Source organism: Staurois parvus, unplaced genomic scaffold (genome assembly GCF_062004578.1).
Source record: "Staurois parvus isolate SC_StPar_1 unplaced genomic scaffold, SC_StPar_1.0 ptg001287l, whole genome shotgun sequence".
NCBI lineage: Eukaryota > Metazoa > Chordata > Amphibia > Anura > Ranidae > Staurois > Staurois parvus.
In genome coordinates, this window is record NW_028319083.1 from 17,904 (window position 1) to 37,045 (window position 19,142).

Here is a 19,142-nt window from a genome sequence, read left to right on the forward strand (position 1 = left end):
TCCGCAAACTCAGTGCCCCCTGGGGAAGACGCTCTCAGGGGTGTCACTAGTAACACTTGGGTGTGGGACCCCACGGTGTGAAGATGACACATGGCCACTGTTTTTCACTTCTCTTTGCACAGCGCCCTAAGGACCAGGTCTTTTGGCTAAGTCCAGGGCAATTTTTGCTACAGGCCTCAGGGCCTGGTCTGTGCACTATTCGGCACGGTACCACTTTTTTTATTTTTTATTTATTTAATCACTCCCACGTTTTGTCACTTTTTCTGTTCTTATGTGTGTTTTTCACGGATGGAGGGTGTGGGTCCTCGGGCCTTACCCTAAGTCTAGGGGGAGGATGTGTGGCCATACGGTTCCTTCCTCCCCTGATCCCTAGGGGGTTTTCTCTTCGGGAGAACCCCCTTGCCTAATACTGGATGTCCGGCTTCGGCTGGGCATAAGGAACGGTGGTCCACCAGGCCTTTTGGCCAGGAGGACCAAATGGGAACCTTGTCCCTGTCAGGAGCTTCGTGCCCCGGGGGATCGGGTGAACGGTCCAACCCTTCCGGGGGTAGGACAAACACACCCCTAAGTGCACTTTTTTGTGTGGTGTTTTGCACTTGCACATTTTTTGTGAACACTTACGGGTTTTTTCGTTATAGTTGCACGTTTGCGGACTTAAAAAAAAAAAAAAAAAAAAGTAGATTTTACTGGTGTTTGAAACACAACGCTTATAAATGCATGTAAACGTTTGTAAACGCGGTTGACCATGTTTATAAGCGTTTGCGTTTAGAAGCGGTTTTTAACTGTTCCATGTCCAGATGCTGTCCAGAGCCTTTTCTTCCTCATCTGAAATGCATGCAAAGCGTTTTCCATGTAGTCAAATGGACCCGGTACACCAGCGCAGTTAATTCCAGGTTTTGTGTGAAGGAAACAATGGTAGAATGCGCCGCATTATGCTCATGATGGGATCCATAGTGAATACAACCAGAAAATACAGGTCATCTCAACACATACTGCTCTCTGCTTCTGCTCTTTCTCTCAAAATGTCTGAAATAGTTCATTTTTTACAATTTTTTTTTTCAGTGCATTCTGGGCATTTGGGAAGGTCTCCTGAGGTCATCTTTAAAAAAATGCTTCTGAACGTAAATGCGGTATACAAATGTGGCTAAACAGACGTTTTTTTAACCTACGTTGTCCAGCAGTCAGTTTCGATCGTTCAGAAGAGTTTTCCAAATGCCTTGTGTACATGAGCCCTTACTGTTTGTTTAATTCTTGTAGGGTAAGAGTAAAAATTAGGGTTGCCCCGTTACCGATATCTGTGCCAATACTGAGCATTTGCACAAGTACTTGTACTCGTGCAAATGCTCTGATACCTAAAACCAATGCCATACAAAATGAATGGATGAAATCACACCACGTCTTCAGCGAAAATGCATGTGATTCGGACAGGTATTGCACCACATTCCAGTTAAAATTGCATGTGGTTCTTTGCAGTGCGTTTTGAGCCCATTCATTTTGTAGGGGCTCAAATTGCACCAGAGACACCCTTCCAAATTATAGAGTTCAGGTGTTACCAGTGAAGGGTGTTGTTCAGGGGCGGACTGACAATTTGGAAACTCGGGCACTGCCCGAGGGCCCGGGGTCAGTAGGGGGCCCCATGAGATGCCCCTGGTACTTTTTTTTTTTTTTTTTTTTTAATAGGCTTTGAGTTTGGGCAAGGGCCCGGGGGCCCCATGATCCCCTGTTGCCCGGGGGCCCCATGATCCCCTGTTGCCCGGGGGCCCCATGATCCCCTGTTGCCCGGGGGCCCCATGATCCCCTGTTGCCCGGGGGCCCCATGAGTTGTCAGTCTGCCCCTGGTGGTGTTAATACTACAGCATACTAAAACATTTTAGATAATGGTGTGCTTCCAACCTTGTGGTAATCGTTTGTGGAAGGCCCATCCTGTTCCTGCATGACTGTGCCCCTGTGCACAATGCCAGATCCATAACGACATGTTTTGATGAGTTTCGTGTGGAGGCACTTGATTGATCTTCACAGAGTGCCAACCTCAACCCTACTGAACATCCTTCAGATAAATTGGAAGCAGAGGCGGACTTACCATTTGGAAACTCGGCACTGCCCGAGGGTCTGGGGTCAGTAGGGGGCCCCATGAGATGCCTCTGGTACCTTTTTCATAGGCTTTTTTGAGTTTGGGCAAGGACACAGGGGCCCCATGAGTTGTCAGTCCGCCCCTGATTGGAAGGCCAGGTCTTCTCATCCAACATCTGTACCTGACCTCATAAATGACATTTTGGCTGAATGAGCACAAATTCTCAGACAGGTTCCATAATTTTGTGAAAAGACTCCAGAAGAGTGGAAGCTGTTATATCCACAAAGGGTAGGAAAACTCTGTGGTCTTGTCCATGTTTTAAGAACAGGTTATCCAACGAACTCATATCTGTGTGCTGGTTATCACATTGAAAGAGTAAGGATTTTTGCCTGAACTTTTTTCAGCTGGCAACAGAACAAAGTCGATCGTTTCATGTCATTTGTCTACTTTTGTCGTCTGTAATAATTTGATTTATGCGTTTGTCGTTTTAAAGCTTAGTTCCATGAGAGTAAAAAAATTCCACTCTTGCAGTAGGCCCCCTTGCACTGCAAGAGTTAATGGCAGGGGTGTATTTACCACAAGGCAAACAAGGCATTTGCCTAGGATGGCATTTTTTCAGGGGGACAGCAGCATTTTTCAGGGGGGCAGCGCCATCCCCTGAAAGAAGTAAAGGAAGAAGGGACACTGGCAGCGTGGAGACCAGGTGGAAGAGGGGCTGCTTGATGGTGTATGCAGAGCCTGACTCTTGTTCCCGGGGATGTCCAGAGTTGTGAGGGTGAGTGTCTTCTCTCTTGCCGGGGTGGTGGTTTCCAGTGTATGGGGGGGCGGTGGTAGTGGAAAGCTCTCTCGGGTGGTGCTGGGGTGTTGTCGGTCAAGGTCAGGCTCTTTGTAGGGGAGGGGGGTGTTGGTTGGTGTCAGGGTATCTCCATGGGGTGGGGAGCCAATTTTTGTGTTGCCTAGGGCAGCACGAAACCTAAACACACCACTGGTTAATGGAACATTGTCTAGGGGATTTCATCAGAGGCTTTTCACTACCGGGCTCTGGTCATCTATAGCACTCTTCTTCTCCCCCCGAAGCTCCAGTCTTCGGGCAGAGCCTCAGCATTGTCATATACAATACAGGTTTAATGTCCCTGTATTGTACGTTTTGGGGACTGGAATGTGACTGGAGGAAGTCACAGCCTACAGAGGTGTTATAGGGGACTGGTCTCATCGCTTGGGGGAGCCTGCTGGAATGAAGAATTGGGTAAGCATTTTGTCCTTCTCTGCTCTTAGACTTGACAAACACTTGCAATGCCAGGTGAGGGACAGGCCACTGCAAGGGTTAATTTATTTCAACATTAATGAATTTAGGCTTTATTATGAACCTTTCCCAAAAAAATCTGGTGCCATTGCTATCCCCTCCTCAGAAAACACTACTAACCTGACCACCATGTAGCTCCAGTACATTGTGGCCCTGGGATGAGTCAATTTTCTCTGACATAAAGTATTAAAGCCAGTATGACAGTCTGGCTACTAACATTTTTAGATGTAGAGCTCAGCCATGGCTTTCTTCATGATTCCTCTTCATGTTGGGTTAGCCGGTATTAAATGTGTTATCATAAATCAAGCTGGTTAGTTTAGAATCTTAAAGTCAACTTTTTGTCAAGTTTGCAAATAAAATTTCCAACGTTTGATAGAACAATCTGAGGTCTACTTGTTGCCACAAAGAAAATGTTACCGTTGCATGTATGGCATCTTTCATAGACATTCCTATGATGGTTATGTGTAGGCAGGCCTCTGTGACTGCAGACAGATAATATATTCCTTGCCTTGATTTTTAAGGGGAAAGCCCAGCCAAACTGACCCTTTAAGCATGTAGAAATAGTAATGCATAACCTTTAAAACCCAACTTCAGTGAAAATGTTCATTTGGTTCCTGTCTATCCAATGAGGACACAGACAAAAAAAAAACTATTCTTCGTAGACAAATGAGGTTTAATGTTGATAAATGTAAGGTTCTGCACTTGGGGGCTAAGAATATGCATGCATCATACATACTGGGGGGGGGGTACATCTGGGGGAATCAATGGTGAAGGATCTAGGAGTTCTGGTAGATCACAAGCTTGATAATGGCATGCAATGCCAAGCTGCGGGTTCTAAAGCTAGCAAAATCCTCTCTTGTATTAAAAGAGGTATAGACTCCAGAGATCATTTCCCCGGTACAAATCATTAGTAACACCTCATCTGGAATATGCAGTTCAGTTTTGGGCACAAATTCACAAAAAACATTGGGGAACTGGAGAAAGTACAGAGAAGGGCAACCAAACTGATAAGAGGCATGGAGGAGATCAGCTATGAGGAAAGATTAGAGGAACTGAATTTATTATCTCATTGAGAAGAGGAGATTGAGGGGGGATATGATCTCCATGTATAATACATAAGGGGGGGGGGGGATATGATCTCCATGTATAATACATAAGGGGGGGGGGGGGGGGATATGATCTCCATGTATAATACATAGGGGGGGGGGGGATATGATCTCCATGTATAATACATAGGGGGGGGGGATATGATCTCCATGTATAATGCATAAGGGGGGGGGGGGTGTGATCTCCATGTATAATGCATAAGGGGGGGGGGGGTGTGATCTCCATGTATAATGCATAAGGGGGGGGGGGGGTGTGATCTCCATGTATAATGCATAAGGGGGGGGGGGTGTGATCTCCATGTATAATGCATAAGGGGGGGGGGTGTGATCTCCATGTATAATGCATAAGGGGGGGGGGGTGTGATCTCCATGTATAATGCATAAGGGAGGGGGGGGTGTGTGATCTCCATGTATAATGCATAAGGGGGGGGGGGTGTGTGATCTCCATGTATAATGCATAAGGGGGGGGGGGTGTGTGATCTCCATGTATAATGCATAAGGGGGGGGGGTGTGTGATCTCCATGTATAATGCATAAGGGGGGGGGGGGGGTGTGTGATCTCCATGTATAATGCATAAGGGGGGGGGGGGTGTGTGATCTCCATGTATAATGCATAAGGGGGGGGGGGGGGTGTGTGATCTCCATGTATAATGCATAAGGGGGGGGGGGGGTGTGTGATCTCCATGTATAATGCATAAGGGGGGGGGGGTGTGTGATCTCCATGTATAATGCATAAGGGGGGGGGGGTGTGTGATCTCCATGTATAATGCATAAGGGGGGGGGGGGTGTGTGATCTCCATGTATAATGCATAAGGGGGGGGGGGGGGTGTGATCTCCATGTATAATGCATAAGGGGGGGGGGGTGTGTGTGATCTCCATGTATAATGCATAAGGGGGGGGGGGTGTGTGTGATCTCCATGTATAATGCATAAGGGGGGGTGTGTGTGATCTCCATGTATAATGCATAAGGGGGGGGGGGGGTGTGATCTCCATGTATAATGCATAAGGGGGGGGGGGGGTGTGATCTCCATGTATAATGCATCAGTGGTTCATATAGTGAACTCGGTGTAGAGTTATTCACCCTGAGGTCATCACAGAGGACAAGGGGGCGCTCTTTACATCTGGAGGAAAAGAAATGTAATCTCCAAACATGGAAAGGTTTCTTCACAGTAAGAGCTGTGAAAATGTGGAATAGACTCCCTCAAGAGTTGGTTGTGGCCAGCTCAGTGGATTGCTGTAGGAAAGTCCTGGATTCTTTCTTGGCTACACAGAATATAACTGGATATAACATTTATAGGGAAAGTTGATCCAGGGAACATCTGATTGCCTCTTGGGGTATCGGGAAGCAATTTTTTTCCCAGCAGGAGCAAATTGGATCATGCTTTGCTGGGTTTTTTTTAGCCTTCTTCTAGATCAACTGTGGGTGTAGGGTTAACTTTTTTTTTTTTTCAGCCAGACTAACTATGACTAGATTGAGGAAGGGTTATATCCTCCATTAGTTTTTTTTTTTTTTTTCTTTTAATGACAGAAAATAAAGGAATATCTTCCCAAAGGGCCACAAACAAATAAAAACTTGAGAAACATCAAGTCTTCTCTCTATCCAGAACTAAAAATAAAGGAAAACTGATACTGTCTCCAGTTAAGAGTAAACGTTAACACAGACTTGTAAAATAAGTGGTCCAATTCTTACATGCAACAAGAAAGATGCTTGTATGTTGTACATAAGGTATTCTAAGGCTGGTATACAAAACAAATAAAAAAATCAAAATGGCATCACTATAGACGGCAACCAGCTACGGGCAAAAACTTGGGTTTACCTAAAGGGAACCTCATTGATCTGCATTGGATTGAGACGTGGGTGAGGGAGAGGAGAGCTCTGGCTTTGTACTGCCGACATTTGTATACTATGCACACTCCAAGCTCATGGGCTACTAGGTCGTGCTCAAGCAGGAGTCCTCAATGTTTAAACCAAGGCCAGTTCATTCTCCTTAAAGTGGAATTAAACCCATCAATTTAACGGTTTCCCAAAAGAGGCATTCAAGGCATGCTATGAACGATAACTGTCCCAGTTGAGTGTTCTCTCAACTTAACTATCAAGCTATTAAATGGGCAATATGGCAGCATCCATGTCTGCAAAGGATGGGAGGGTTAGGTTCCATTGAGGACCTGGGGGGGGGGGGGGGGGGGTAGGTAGACTGTGGCCAATGGTGGAAGAAAATGCCTGGGGTTGGTGGTCTGTGGGCAAAAACAGTTACATGTGGATTAGTGAGAGGAGGAGTAATGCCTTGAGTTTCAGTGGGATAATGCCCCATTATTGCTGTCGCCTACAGGAATAGTGACCTATCCTACTGTAGGTATTGATGGGAGAAACATTAATGATGTCAGTGAGAAATATTTCCCTATCTTTGGTATCAGTGGGAGGAATCGTGCCCCATTGTTGGTGTCATTGGGAGGAATAGTACCCCAGCATTGGTGTCAGTGGGGAAAAATGGGGACCATCATTGGTATCTGGAGGAATAGTGCCCCGTCAGTGGGGGGGAATGGTGCCCCATCATTGGTGTCATTTGGAGGTATAAGGCCTCATTGTTGGAGGAATAGTGCCCCAAGGGCCGGTTAAAGACAGTCAAAGAACCACATCCAGCCCACAGGCTTCAGTTTGAGGATCATTGTGCTAAAGAATGTATATTAATAATATACAGTAACTTGTTATATAGTGACACTTTTTTTGGTGTCTCGTGTCCTGGTCATGTCAATTGTACTCAAGTTAAAATCATAAAACTGACCTTAGAACACATGTGTCCATCTGTGATAAAACTTCAAGTAAAATCACAAATTGTAATAAGTATTATGCTAAGAAAAGTTTTTTTTTTTTTTTTTTTTCTTTATACCTATTTGGCTTTGTTTTGCTGCAATGTTACAAACATCTGTGTGTTTTGATCCATTTTCTCTCAAATTTCCTCCTGCAGAAACTTCGCAACCCTAAATTGGAGAAAGCGGCGATCCTGGATCAGGCGGTCATCTACGTCGGAAACGTCACCCGTATGAAATCGCACGGTATTAATCTTTCCAATCATGTGACCCTTTTTTTTCCTTTTTTTTTTTTTGACACTTTACCTTTTAAGGAGGGCCATGTTCAATTTTTAGGAATGGAATAGCAGGAACTTAAAAAAAAAATGAGAATATACAGACGAGCGCTAAGTATATACAGGTGAAACTCAAAAATTAGAATATCGTGCAAAAGTTCATTTATTTCAGTGCAGCAACTTAAAAGGTGAAACTAATATATGAGACTCATTACATGCAAAGCAAGATAGTTCAAGCCGTAATTTGTCGTCATTGTGATGATTGTGGATTTGGGGTTTTCATGAGCTGTAAGCCATAATCTCAGAAAATGAGAATATTCCATGCAATCAATAAAACAAGGATTGTACATAGAACAATATCGGACCTCTGAAAAGTAGAAGCTGCATATGTACTCAGTACTTGGTTTGGGCCCCTTTTGCAGCAATTACTGCCTCAATGCGGCGTGACATGGAGGCTATCAGCCTGTGGCACTGCTGAGGTGTTATGGAAGACCAGGATGCTTCAATAGCAGCCTTCAGCTCTTCTGCATTGTTCGCTCTCATGTCTCATCTTTCTCTTGGCAATGCCCCATAGATTCTCTATGGGGTTCAGGCGTGTGTGCTGGCCAATCAAGCACAGTAATCCCACGGTCATTGAACCAGGTTTTGGTGCTTTTGGCAGTGTGGGTGGTGCCAAGTCCTGCTGGAAAATGAAGTCAGTATCCCCATAAAGCTCATCTGCGGAAGGAAGCATGAAGTGCTCCAAAATCTCCTGGTAGACGGCTGCGTTGACCCTGGACTTAATGAAGCACAGTGGACCAACACCAGCAGATGACATGGCTCCCCAAATCAACACAGACTGGAAACTTCACACTGGACTTCAAGCATCTTGGAGTGTGTGCCTCTCCATTCTTCCTCCATACTCGGGGGTCCTTGGGCCTCTCCATTCTTCCTCCATACTCGGGGGTCCTTGGGCCTCTCCATTCTTCCTCCATACTCGGGGGTCCTTGGGCCTCTCCATTCTTCCTCCATACTCGGGGGTCCTTGGGCCTCTCCATTCTTCCTCCATACTCGGGGGTCCTTGGGCCTCTCCATTCTTCCTCCATACTCGGGGGTCCTTGGGCCTCTCCATTCTTCCTCCATACTCGGGGGTCCTTGGGCCTCTCCATTCTTCCTCCATACTCGGGGGTCCTTGGGCCTCTCCATTCTTCCTCCATACTCGGGGGTCCTTGGGCCTCTCCATTCTTCCTCCATACTCGGGGGTCCTTGGGCCTCTCCATTCTTCCTCCATACTCGGGGGTCCTTGGTTTCCAAATGACATGCAAACATTGCTCTCATCAGAAAAGAGGACTTTGGACTCTTGAGCAACAGACCAGGTCTGTTTTTTCTTTAGCCCAGGTAAGACGCTTCTGCCGTTTGTTGTTCAGGAGCGGCTTGACAAGAGGAATACGACATTTGAAGCCCATGTTCAGGATCCGTCTGTGTGGTGGCTCTTGATGCACTGACTCCAGCCTCAGTCCACTCCTTGTGAAAGTCCCCAACACTTTTGAATGGCCTTTTCCTGACCATCCTCTCCAGGCTGTGGTCATCCCTGCTGCTTGTGCACCTTTTACTTCCACACTTTTCCCTTCCACATAACTTTCTATTAATGTGCTTTGATACAGCACTTTGGGAACATCCAACTTCTTTTGCAATGACCTTTTGAGGCTTTCCCTCCTTGTGCAGAAAACCATCATTGACACCCTCCATAACTGTCAGGTCAGCAGTCTTTCCCATGATTGTGATTCCTCCTGAACCAGACTGAGAGACCATTTAAAGGCTCAGGAACCCTTTGCAGGTGTTAAGGCTTAATGAGCTGATTAGAGTGGGACACTTTGAGCCGAGAATATTGCACCTTTTCACAATATTCTCATTTTCTGAGATTGTGGATTTGGGGTTTTCATGAGCTGTAAGCCATAATCATCACAATGATGACAAATCACGGCTTGAACTATCTTGCTTTGTATGTAATGAGTCTCTCATATTAGTTTCACCTTTTAAGTTGCTGCACTGAAATAAATGAACTTTTGCACCATATTCTAATTTTTTTGAGTTTATCTATATAGCACTTAAGGTATAGCCAACAATCCCAGCAAAAATATGAATATACTTTGTGTGATTTTAGCGCTGCACTTCTACTATAAAGTGGAACAGTAAAGTGCAGCATATTCATTGGATCGTTCCACCTGTGGTTTCTCATGGCTCCTTGCTTCTCAGTTCTTCAACACACACTTGCTGCTTCCAGGTCTCCAGAACCACTTTTGCTCATTCGAACGATCCAATGAATATCACTAATGGCACCACCCAGAGACCCTTGTTTACGAAAAATTTGGTATGTTCTTTCTTAGATTGGGGACAAGGGACCAGTGGCGGACTGACAACTCATGGGGCCCCCGTGCAATAGGGGTTCATGGGGCCCCTGTGTCCTCGCCCACACCCGAAAGCCAATGAAAGGTACCAGGGGCATCACATGGGGGGGCCCCCTACTGACCCCGGGCCCTCAGGCAGTGCTCGAATGGTCAGTCTGCCCCTGCAAGGGACTCTCCTTCCATCTATACCCGGATGATACAGCAGGATTAACCCCTTGGCTGCTGCTGCACCTCCAGATGTGACATGTAATGATATACGCCTTATATTGTATATCTTCTGGTGAATGTACATCCATTCAAGGTGGTGGATTCCCTATGTGACTATTCACACATTCACACTCTGCACTTGGCGATTCTGCACATGATCAACTTAAGGACGTTTTTATGAATATCATACCCTGGATGAATAATTTTATCTTTTTGATATATGCAGTCACGGCCATTATTCACTATATTGCACTTTATTGCATAGACTAGCACTTATTCCTTGCGGACTCCATTTATTGCGGCTTTCTTTAATTTTTACAAATGAAAGGTTATTTATTCATTTATTTATATATGCTGCACTTTACTGTTCCACTTTATATACTTTGAAGTTCTGATGAATATAAAATTGCGCTAAAAATCACAAAGCATGGTGCTTATTTCTAAAAAAAAATCTGAAATAATATAATGGCTAATATAAATGAATTATGTCATAGACTCAGACTGTAATGGGGCGCACGTTACGGTGATTCCATTGCTGGTGACACCAAACGCAGGAAAGCATTATACTTCTGTGAAATCCCTTCTATGTTGCTGAATCTTCATCACTAGCAAGAGGGTGGCAACATCTCTCTCCCTTGACTAGCAAGGGAGCCTCTTCAATCCCTTACGGATTCTGATAGGTTGTCGCCAACTATGGATTCAGTCATGTGACATGGTCCTTGCAGTCAGGAGCACTGGTGGACTATTCATGAATAAAATCATTGACAGTACATTGTAAGCTCTCTTCTGCACCATACTAATTCCCGGTGCTTGTTTTATTTATAAACACATCATGGTATGTCCTCATTTTGAACAGTGGTGCAATCATGATGGCAATAATACTACCAGTACCAATAGAGAAGTAGTATTACAACTACTAGCAATAGTATCGGTGGTGGTGGTAGTAGCCAACCTCTTTAACATGGAGGAACCCCTGAAATAACTTTCCATTCTCAGAACGCCTATCAACGATTAGCAGGGTCGCTGTGCCTCATGTACAGGGCAGTAGTGGGGCCCGGGCAGTTGGGGGAATCGGATGTGGGCAGGTTGGGGGGCATTTACTAGAACCAATCCCCTGTATGGCCTTCTCTGCAGCAGCTGAAAGCTGGCTTCTCCTCTCCCTCCTGTCGGCATTTAGCTAATGCAAAGAGTCATACAGGGGATCGGTTCCAGTAATTGCCCCCCTGCCTCATCCATCACCCTCCCTGTGCACCATACATTTCCCCCTGCTGCCCAGGCCCCCCTGTGTACCCCCCATTGCCCCAGCATTGCTGTTGACTTCTCTTCTCTCCTTCCCACTGGCAGCTGAAAGCACACAATAGGATTTTTCAGGGTGGAGAGTGGGGGAAGGTTCTGGTAAATGTCACATTTAGCAGCCCCTTACGTTACTGAACTCACACAATGAGTGATCGATGGCAATCACTCACTGCGTTCATTCATAACTGAAGCATAGTAAACTGTATTTATTTAGAAGGGGGCTGTTTCTAACAGCAGCCCTGATGATTACTCTATCTACAGCTTATAGTACATTAGCGTGATGGTCACTGGGAAGAATGATCCTTACACTTGTGGCCAATGGGAATAATACTCTCCTTACAGATAAACATTGTCAGTAGTTACTTAGTTACCTCTAGGAAGCTCTGGAGGAACCTAGGATTCCATAGAACCCAGGTTGAGAGACTGCTATAATCATTCATTAATATTGCAACATCATTTGGGAGGATTACTATGTTAGGGCCCTTAGATTGTAGGCCCCTTGAGGGTTAGGGACTGATGTGAATGTACAATATATATGTAAAGAGCTGCGTAAATTGGCGCTATATAAGTACCTGAAATAAATAAATACATTTGTAAAGTTCCATTGGAAATAATGCCATCATGCAAATGAGTAATATGAATGCTGCTGTTATTTCAAAGTGCTACACAAATTATACAGATTCATAATAAACCCAAAAACAAACTATTTCTGGTTTGCTGGACCAGCTTTTGTCAACTAGGGTTCCTCCAGAGGTTGCTAGGTGTTTTTTTGAGCAATGAACAAACCATGCCTCTCATAGAACTGCTGAAACCAATTATCAGTTCAGCTACTTGTAAGTGGGTGAATCTTCCTACTGGCCACCAATGTCCAGGAGATTCTTTCAACTTGACCACCAGTGTAATGAACATTCTTTCAACTGACCGTAAATCGAGGTACACCTGTATTTGTGAACGCCTCAGTTAACGTAATTTTCGGTTTACAAATGAAAATCCATTGAATCCATGCCTCAGTTTACGATTTTTTTTTTTTCGCAATATGAACTAATTGGTTTTCAATGCATTTACAATATTTTTATCATGTCCCTGTACAGTATTATGCCTTAAAGTGCACTTTATAAAGTTTTGACCAGATAAAAAAAAAACTCTTTACTTTTTCTGACCTCCGAAACAGATTAATTGATTTTCAATGCATTCCTATGGGAATCCGCATTTCGGTTTATGAATTTTTCACAATACGAAAATTCCCGCAGAACGCATTGAATTCGTAAACCAAGGTACGCCTGTATAAGGAACATTCTTCCAGCTGACCACAAAGGTAAAAAACATTCTTGTAAGTGACTGCAAATGTGAGGAACATTCTTCCAACTAAGCACAAATGTAAGGAACAGGGGCGGACTGACAACTCATGGGGCCTCTGGGCAATAGGGGATCATGGGGCCCCTGTGTCCTTGCCCAAATGCAAAAAAGCCTATGAAAAAGGTACCAGGGGCATCTCATGGGGCCCCCTACTGACCCCGGACCCTTGGGCAGTGCCCGAGTTTCCAAATGGTCAGTCCACCCCTGGTAAGGAACATTCTTCCCAATGATCATCATCCCAATGTATAGGGAGCTGTAGAAAAATGAATTATTAGCAAGGATTTCCTGGGACTGGAAGGTTATTTAATGGGTTCCTCCATGCTAAAAAAAAAATTGACGGGCTCATCTAAGAGTCTCAGATACAAGTACAATCTCAAAGGCAGCTGGAGGAAGACAAAGGGGCTTGTTTGTTGTTTTTTTTTTTTTTTTTTTTTAAGAGTAAAAAATGGTAAAAATTCTACTTTTGCATTTAGTGACTCATTGGGGGATTTCCCTTCACTTTGTCTCAAAACTACAAAGGAAGCAAAGTGTCAATTGCTCCAAGGTGAGGGGAAATCCCCTGTTAGACAGTTGTCACTTGAACCAGTGTCTCCATTGGAAGATTCCCCCTTGTTCTGGTGACAATTGTAAAAAGTTTTGATTTTGAATCTACAGTTTTGACAATGGTCAGCAGGACAAGTAAGGTGAATCTCCCTATCAAGCGCAGAGATGGCAAAGAAAAACCTGAGGAGTTCTAACCTTTTCCTTTTCAACAGTGCTGGAACAGGGACCTTTAACATCCAAGGCAAAAAAGCCAACATGTGCAACCCCCACCCCCAAACATTTTTTTCCTAGTTTGTAACATATGTTTCAGAACTGCCACCAGTACCTGTTATATAACCTGTCTTGTATAGATGCCTAAATTTACCCATTGTGAGAACTAGCATCAAATGGTAGAGCTTTTTCCAGCACACAGCCACTCTTTCCTTTTAATTGGGATAAAGGCCTTTACAAAAGGTTCCATAACATGTTTCCCATGCAGGGGTAGCCACCATCAAACAAATGAAACAAAACTCAGCCTCCTGGCTCTCTCAGGTATACAGCCCCTTGCTGCTCTGGCTCCCACCTCTCCTAGATGGAGCCCTCCTGACTCCTGGGCAATGACCTCCTGTCTGCCAGGGTGGAGCCCAGAACCTTGATTAGGCCTCCACAAAAAGGCCTGTGCAATCGGTATGCTGGGGGTTCTGAAAACATGGACCCAGGATTGAAGATTTCATCCCTCCCAAATCACTTAGAAATCTCCAGGCCCCAGGTCCCAAAACAAACTTTAAGCACCAACGAGGAAACTGACAAACCAGTTTCCTCTGCATTAAGCAACCCGCCTGGAGCCCTTCAACCTGTATGGTTGAGAATCCTGGGTTACAAGCTTGCTTTAGACCAGGGGTGGGCAAACTTTTTGACTTGAGGGCCGCAATGGGTTCATATATTGGACCCGGGGGCCGGACCAAGAGTAGATGAATGATGTGTATGTGTCATCCATAGTAAGTATAGTAATATTCCCCCATAGTAAGCATAGTAATTCATCCCCCCCCCCCCATAGTAATTCATCCCCCATATTAAGTCCCCCCTTGTCAATTCACTTACCTTTGCTCCACGCGTTCCTCTCGCCGTGTTCCGGTGTAGCATGAAAATCTGTCTCCTATGAGGATCTGTCCCCCTCGACGTATCTGCGCATGTGCCAGTTTCAGGCATTAGCAGCCGATCGGCGATCTCCGGCACATGCGCAGATACGTCGAGGGGGACAGATCCTCATAGGAGACAGATTTTGCTACACTGGTCTTCAGGGCGGACTGTGAGAGGAGCCTAGCTCCGCGGGCCGGATTAAAAGGGCCGCCGGGCCGTATACGGCCCGCGGGCCGTAGTTTGCCCATTGCTGCTTTAGACTGTGGCAGGATACTGCACTGCCTAGGGGCGGACTGACAACTCATGGGGCCCCCGGGCAATAGGGGATCATGGGGCCCTTGTGTCCCTGCCCAAACTCAAAAAAGCTACCAGGGGCATCTCATGGGGCCCCCTACTGACCCCGAGCCCTCGGGCAGTGCCCAAGTTTCCAAATGGTCAGTCTGCCCCTGGCACTGCCACACCATGTTTTGTATTTTCTTGTATTTGCAGTAGGATCAGGGTGGTAGCTTGCTGTCAGGGACTGGCCTGCCCGAGACAGGGCAGAAGCCTACCACTTGTGTTATCTTCCAGCCCAACTGGCAGCCATTGGTGTTTAGAAGGCTGAGCTTCTAAAAATTGAGAAATACAGATCAGATGCCTCTTGTACTTAGGCTTGTCATGGACAGCTTAATAACATCTAGAAATGTTGATGTTGTGGAGCATTGCTTGCTAATAGCTGGTTTTTCCACTGTAGCAAGAGGAAAGGGAATCTGCTACTGACTAGGAGTTGAGCAATGAACTACCTCAACAGCATAAGTTGCAGATGCTCCCCTTCTTTCACCCTCTCTTGCTGAAGCGCTCAAGGCTCTGTTCTACCTACTCTTTGGTGTGGGCCTGCTATGCAACCTAAAAGTAAAAAAAGTTGGGGCTTCGGGTATCTTTTTAGATTTCACTGTTCATCTAGGTACTTTGCCAGGTTCATCCCAAAGGGTCTACAGAGGTTCTACAAGTAATTTAATTTAAAAATTGAATTCAAAATAATTTTCTTTAATAGGCATGTCTATGTGTAGGTACTTTTCCAGATGTGTCTGCTTGCACTGAACGTCTTGCTAAGATTTACTTATGTTTACACTGCTAGCATATCCAGAAGGCTGGCTACATTTACACCCCTTCTCCCATTTTTCTGAATTGGTTTACTTAAAAACGTAACCCCATGGTAATGTAGTAAACAAGGAAGAGTGTTTTCAGGTCTTTTGGGGACATTTTGGCATTTGATCTAGCTCCTTGGCCTTTCAGAATGTCCTAAGTTTGTATGGATCCATCGCCTAATTTAAAAGTTAGTCCAAGGTGTTCCTGAAGTTGTTCTAAACCAGTCATCCAATCACTGAATTGAATAGTTGAATATAATGTATAATTAATCATCCCCCAAGCTGACAATTTCTGCTTGTTAGATCAATTTGGTGTATCCTATAACAGATGTGTGCATTATCTTGCACATGTCCAAGCTACTTGAGACTTGTTTCACTCAGACAATATCCTTTATCTTGAAGACACTTTACTCTTCTAACTGTCTGCCTTCCCCTCTCAGATCCTCACCGATGGGTGACACCTGCTGAAAAGTTTTACCTTTCTGGGTTTCGAGACTGCTTGGGCCGCACAGAAGACTTCATCCAGGACATTAACCCCACAGCCAAGACCCGCTTACTTGATGAGCTGCAAACACACCTTCAGCACAAGTTGTGTTTCCCAAATCAGCTCAAGCTTTGCAGCCAAGTTGGCAGGCGTGATGTGTCTTCTGAAGGGATTGTCTCCCCCGTTTCCACCTTGGAAGCAAGCCTCTGCTCACCTCCCGTCAGCGGGTCTGAAAGTGTAAGCCCCCCAAGCTGGATGCACTCAAGTTCCCCAAACCCTGGTGCTTATCAGATGGAACAGAACCATGCTTCCACCTATGTTTGGAGACCTTGGCCATAACATCAAATGTACAAGTACAATGGACTCCTAAAGCCTACTTTAAAGACTTTTTTTAAATTTTTTTTTTTTCTAGTCAATCTCAATGATCATGGACTTCCTAAGTAGGATCTCCCAACCACAGCTGTAAAATCTCAGACTCCATGCTGAAAAGGGGACATATTTATTGGATATTCAAAACAAATTATGATTTTCTGTTTTTTGGTTTTTTTTTTTTTAGGGGAATATCCAAAACTTAGTTCTTCTGCAGCAACCAGTGTTGCTATTCTATACACCGATCTTAAATTTTGGTACTCGGTAGCTCTGTAGGCTTGTCAGATCAAACAGGTTATAAATTTAATCTATTTTTGTGATAGACACATCCCCTGAAGTTTGTAGATGTGTGTCCACATCTGGGGCGGACTGACAACTCATGGGGCCCCTGGGCAATAGGGGATCATGGAGCCCCTGTGTCCTTGCCCTAACTCGAAAAAGCTACCAGGGGCATCTCATGGGTCCCCCTACTGACCCCGGGCCCTCGGGCGGTGCCCAAGTTTCCAAATGGTCAGTCCACCCCTGGTCCACATTACAACTTATAATTTGGTTTTTGGATACATAAATGGAAATACCTCTTCAGTTTACCAACTGCAGGCAGCCAGCGTGGATCTCATTATCCTACAGAATTAACATATAGAATGCAGCAAAAGTAATGAGGGTTGGAGAATTCTTTGGTAAAGTTAGTCAGATTCAGGGACACTTTTGGAATCCTTGGGATACAAGATACTTCGGTATGAAAGCAGAATCTTTGAGAATGGCATCACTTCTATGTCCTGAAATGATATTGTTAAATAGGCTTTCAATGGGTAAACTAGAATAGTAATGGGACTAGAACAAGGGACTAAATCAGCAGTTCCTAGTTCCCCGACAAGCAGTTGTTGTATCTACTGATACAATGCCTCTAACTCTACTGTACTGTCCTACTATACAAATTCGTAATTATACGAATCACAGGCCATCTATCAAGGATACAAACATGAGTTTGTATGTGTCTCTATACAGTATCTGTATGGTTTTCTATATGTTGTGCATATATATTTCAAATATGTTTTGTATCACCATGGACATGCTATTTTGCTGTTATACAGCATTTTGAGTGTATTTCTTTTAATAAATGTTTAAAAATGTTGCAAAAGTTTTTTAAAATTTCAAAATGCCTCATTGACTGCCCAGTTAGGACAGCGCTGTGAGCTGGATTTTCCACCAGCAGCAGAATGCCATTGTTGAACCTGTCTCTATTAAAGTGTTACTTGTTGATTATGTGTTAGAGAAGACACTGGTAGCTTGTGATGAGGCAGAACACTGTTTTTACTTGTGTGGCTTAAGTTGCAAACATACAGAACACATTTCAGCAGACATTTTCTTGGTTTTTGAAGAGAAGAAAAGAGAACCAACAAGTTTTACACATATGCACAACTAGTAACCTTGGTGTACAGTGCCATCTACTGGTCAAGTGATATTAAAACACAATACTATATAGTACATGCTGTTGTATTCCCAACAGTAAAATCTGTATATGGAGTAAAGCATGCTTGTTATACTCGCTGTGGAACCTAAGGGGTTAATCCTCCGCATTGTGTAAAAAGGCCATTTGATTCTGTCTTCTCTGATCCTCCCCTTCTTTTACTGTCCTCCAATCCATCTGCTAATAGAACAGAGCTTTGGGGCAAGTCTGCACATGCTCTGTTTGGTGTGTTTTTTGCTAGAGAGTGCATGTGATCAGCACAGGGTCAATCAGCGCTGTCTGCACAGAGGGTCAGGGGTTATACAGCCTCATAGGACAGTCAGAGGAGAATGGAAAAACTCCTCCGACAAGATTAACCAGTGCTCAGCTGGACACTGATAGAAGTCACAAGACTGCTATATACTGCTGATGAGAAGGTATTGTAACAGTTTTTATATTTACTAAAATAATTGCATTTCCACTTTGTGTACTGTGGGAGAGCGGATGTAGTGAATGCCGGGTCCGGGGAGAGCGGATGTAGTGAATGCCGGGTCCGGGGAGAGCGGATGTAGTGAATGCCGGGTCCGGGGAGAGCGGATGTAGTGAATGCCGGGTCCGGGGAGAGCGGATGTAGTGAATGCCGGGTCCGGGGAGAGCGGATGTAGTGAATGCCGGGTCCGGGGAGAGCGGATGTAGTGAATGCCGGGTCCGGGGAGAGCGGATGTAGTGAATGCCGGGTCCGGGGAGAGCGGATGTAGTGAATGCCGGGTCCGGGGTTTAGTAACACTTTAAGTACAAGACATCCATGTCAATCACAATCAGTTTAATAAAGGGATTTATTTAGAAAAACATTCACCTTGCGAATGTCCCAACATTCATGCAAGCATAACAAATGGTACCCATTTTTGTAATGTGTGTAATTGTTACTTTTTTATGCCTTTCACTTAGCAAATATAACATTACCTAACATTCAATCCTGAGAGAAAAACAGCCCTAAAATCATTTGACCATGAGAGTTAAAATTCATCTATAGGGAAAATAGCCTAGCACTATACATTTTGAACATTCGACCAGCAGGGGAAACAATATGAAGGAAACCTTTGCACTGTGTACAGTTTTTTTATGGAGATTCCTGTGCAGACAAATGGGTCCAGGTACAGCATGAACATTCAGTGATGTGAAGTCAAACATTTAGCAGTGGTATTGGTATCACTACTAAATATGACAGCTTCCTCCTGGTTTGTT

The 19,142-nt window shown here is 44.6% G+C and overlaps 1 protein-coding gene across 1 annotated transcript; it reads left to right on the forward strand.

The window, feature by feature from the left end:
• Positions 1-7,445: 7,445 nt before the first annotated feature.
• On the forward strand, positions 7,446-17,588 carry LOC149437440 (transcription factor HES-7-like; the record flags this gene model as incomplete). The annotated part of the gene is made up of 2 exons (XM_089660896.1): positions 7,446-7,533; positions 16,038-17,588. Coding segments are annotated over 2 exons (471 nt in total), but the record flags the coding sequence as incomplete, so codon positions are not given.
• Positions 17,589-19,142: the final 1,554 nt, after the last annotated feature.